This window comes from Rhinopithecus bieti, unplaced genomic scaffold (assembly GCF_001698545.2).
Source record: "Rhinopithecus bieti isolate Rb0 unplaced genomic scaffold, ASM169854v2 scaffold_23928, whole genome shotgun sequence".
In the NCBI taxonomy this organism is placed as follows: Eukaryota; Metazoa; Chordata; class Mammalia; order Primates; family Cercopithecidae; genus Rhinopithecus; species Rhinopithecus bieti.
In genome coordinates this window covers 51039-54408 of record NW_016810896.1, presented here as the reverse complement: position 1 = coordinate 54408, position 3370 = coordinate 51039, and the positions used below count along the sequence as shown (strand labels likewise).

The 3370-nt window shown below is 38.2% G+C and overlaps 1 protein-coding gene across 1 annotated transcript in view; it reads left to right on the top strand.

Moving 5' to 3' along the window:
- Positions 1 to 2702: 2702 nt before the first annotated feature.
- LOC108542949 (target of Nesh-SH3-like) overlaps positions 2703 to 3370 on the top strand; it is a gene marked incomplete at both ends in the record, with an annotated part of 44102 nt that continues 43434 nt past the window's right edge. The window contains one exon of the mRNA XM_017893229.1: positions 2703 to 2882. Coding sequence (XP_017748718.1) covers positions 2703 to 2882 — 180 coding nt within the window. The remainder of the gene's footprint in view (positions 2883 to 3370) is intronic.

Sequence of the window (3370 nt, the reverse complement as noted above, 5' to 3'; positions counted from 1 at the left end):
GAATGCATCCTATGTATATGAAGATTTGTTCAATGCTCCTTCCCAGCTAAGCATTGGAAATAAGCTGGTTGTGTTTGGATTCGTTGTGAGACTTGATAGCCTTCTAAGGTAGCAGAATATGTGTTCGATTTACATTGGTTCCATTCTACTGAGCAGGATGAAGTAACGAGTTAATCTAGGCACATTATTAAAAAGGGAAAAAATGGACTTTGACAAAAATCTGTGTTTTATCTGAAGTATAAATCATCTCATCAAAACCTGGCAAAGTTCACACAAAACATTAGCAGTTGGCACCCCAACTTGAGCATTATGATCTGGGGTGTGGTCACTCCTTACTCTTTTGGACAGTTGCAAAGTTCTCAATGAAAAGGGAGCAGTGCAGTCCAGCCTAGTGAGAACCCAAGATCTAGTTTTGACCCTACTTTTAACGTACTGGGTGCCTCAATTTCCTCATTTGGAGGAATTATACCAGCTGATTTGTAAGGTCCCTTTTCAGATTTTGGATAGGTCACTCAGTATCTCTGGGTTTTAATTTCGCCACAGTGTAACAATAGCAGTCTGAGATTCAAGAAGTTTGTAAAAATGTCATCAAGTTCTTGGAAAGTAAAAAGTACTATGCACATACATTCAAACTATAGCCTTAGCTGCTGAGGTATGAATAATCCTCACAACCTGGTGTCCAAGAAAGGGTTATTTTTCTTTTTCCAAAGGCCTAATTGAATCATTTTCTGTGGTTATATTGAGGCTGTGCAGGCTGATTTTGGGTGGCATAGAATAAATTAAGTGTGATGATGCTGGGGAGCACATGTTGTACAAAAGTGATGATTGGTATTTGTACAGGCTAAGTCTTTGATTAATGAGAAATAGATTGTGAATTATTAAGTTGGTAAATTCAGTCTTTTCAATAGTCAAAATGTTTTTTAAATATTAAATCTTTGGAGAATAAAGAAGAAACATAATTCAGGTTCACAATCCTTTATCTAAAACCCCTGGGGCCAGACATGTTTTGGAATTCAGAAATTTGGAGAGGAGGGTTAGAAAATAACTAGGAGGCCAAGATTATATATTATATAACTTCTTCAGTGGGGTCTTGATCAACACCATTTAACTGAACACATTCCTTCAATGAAACACATGAATAGTCACCCTAGTAGATTAAATAAAGATTGAATGGCCTCAGGATGGTTCTGACTGGGATGTGTTGCCAGATGAGTCTGAGACAAACTTCCAAAAAAAAAAAAAGACCAAAAAAAAACTACAAAGTTTTTTGATTTCTGAATCATGGCTAAAGAACTGTGGACCTGTATTAGTAAGCACTTGTTGAGCAATTACTATGTGCCAGCTTTAAGGTTGTGCCATTTACATTAACTGACTGATATGATTTGGCTCTATCTCAATCTCATGATGAATTGTAATCCCCAATGTTGGACGTAAGGCCTGGTGGGAGGTGATTGGATCACAAGGGTGGTTTCTAATGGTTTAGCACCCTCCCCCTAGTGCTGTCTTGTGATAGAGTTCACTATCACACAGATCTGGTTGTTTAAAAGTGTGTGGCACCTTCCCCTTCTCTCTCTTCTTCCTGCTCTGGCCATGTAAGACTTGCCTGCTTTCCTTTCATCTTCTGCCATGAAAGTTCCCTGAGGCCTCCCCAGCCATGCTTCCTGTACAGCCTTAGGAACCATGAGTCAATTAAACCTCTTTTCCTGATAAATTATGCCTTTTCAGATATTTCTTTATAGCAGTGCAACAACAGACTAATACACTAACCTTTGTAAATAACTCAGCAAGAAGGTAAATGTTATGTATCACTTAGAAACCAGGAAGATAAGGCTTGAGTATCTTCAGTGGGATGCCAGAGTCACAGAAGTGGGGTTTGAACCTGGTTCCTTCTGGCTGCAAAGGCAAAAGACAATGTGTTTCCTCACCGCTTGGTCAAGATCTTTGGTTAGCATAATTATTTGCCTCTGTTGCCTTAGTAGTTTAAAAATAAATGTCTTGAGAATTTGATTAAGCTCTCTCTTCTCATTCTTGACAGTCTCTCTGGGAAAGTTCATCCAGCTATCCCTTATAAGCTAATGACACCCAGATGGGTCTGTACCCCCATCCTGAGTATCACACTTAGAAATCCCACTCACTACTGGGCATCTCCATGTACTCCCAGATGTACTCCCAATCAAACTAATCATTTTTCTCCTCAACCATTCTCTGCCTTCCAGCAATCCCTATTCTACCATCTCAGTTACTCCTAAGACAAAAACATTTTTTCTTTGCTCCCTTTCCAACTCTGTCAATGAGTAAGACTTGTGGATGTGGCACTGGAAAGCCTCATAGAGGAGGCTGGGCATTTTTGAGCTGTAGTAATTCAATTTTACCAATAAGAAATTTCAGGTCCTTTCACCATACCCAGACAGTGTGTATAAAGCAAAGGTTCTGACCAACTTTGAATAGCCAAAATTCCATCTACCTGCCCAGTAATAAACTACTAAGTATTGAACGGTAAGATATACTTTTTATTCTAGGCTACTCTATGTTATTAAGCTTCATTTTGGGCATTTGGGTGTGTGTGCTGTGATACTGAGTAGCAAAGTAGACAACATGTTTTTCAAGAACAATTCCTCTAGTCACCAACACTTGCTGGGAATTTGGGTAGGATGCTAAAAAGGGGAAGTAACAGCCATTGGTGTTTTCATTCCCGTTGTTAGGTAAAAGGCCAAACCTGAAAGTTCACATCAATACCACAAGTGACTCCATCCTCTTGAAGTTCCTGCGTCCAAGTCCAAATGTAAAGCTTGAAGGTCTTCTCCTGGGATACGGCAGCAATGTATCACCAAACCAGTACTTCCCTCTTCCCGCTGAAGGGAAATTCACAGAGGCTATAGTTGGTAAGCTGTTTGGGTCTCGGGCTGGGAAGGAAAGGAGGCAAGAGGTGGTGGGTGTAACATGACCTACAAATCTTGATGTCAAGAACGATTTTTTCTGCATCCTTAGCTTAATCAAATGGTAGCATTACAAGACATCTTCATAATTTTTGCAACTCATAGCATAATTCTTTATGTTAAAAAAATTATTACATGCAGAAATAGTTATCTTCATTGTCCCTGGCCATATAACTCAAAAATTCACAAGGAAAAAAGTAGATGAAATGTCTGGGATTAAATCTCTGTATCGTATTTTATGTGGACTAGTTTTCCTTCCTGCTGTATCATACTTGTTTTGATAGTACAACTACAGCATTTTGAGTGTCTTTTCATGAAAAGCTACATTTAAAAAAGAAAGGAAATGTATTATATTTTAAAATTGAAGTATTTCAGAGAAAAGATTAAAGTTTTCTATGTATTATAAAATTTTATATTTCTTTAAAATGTTTTAA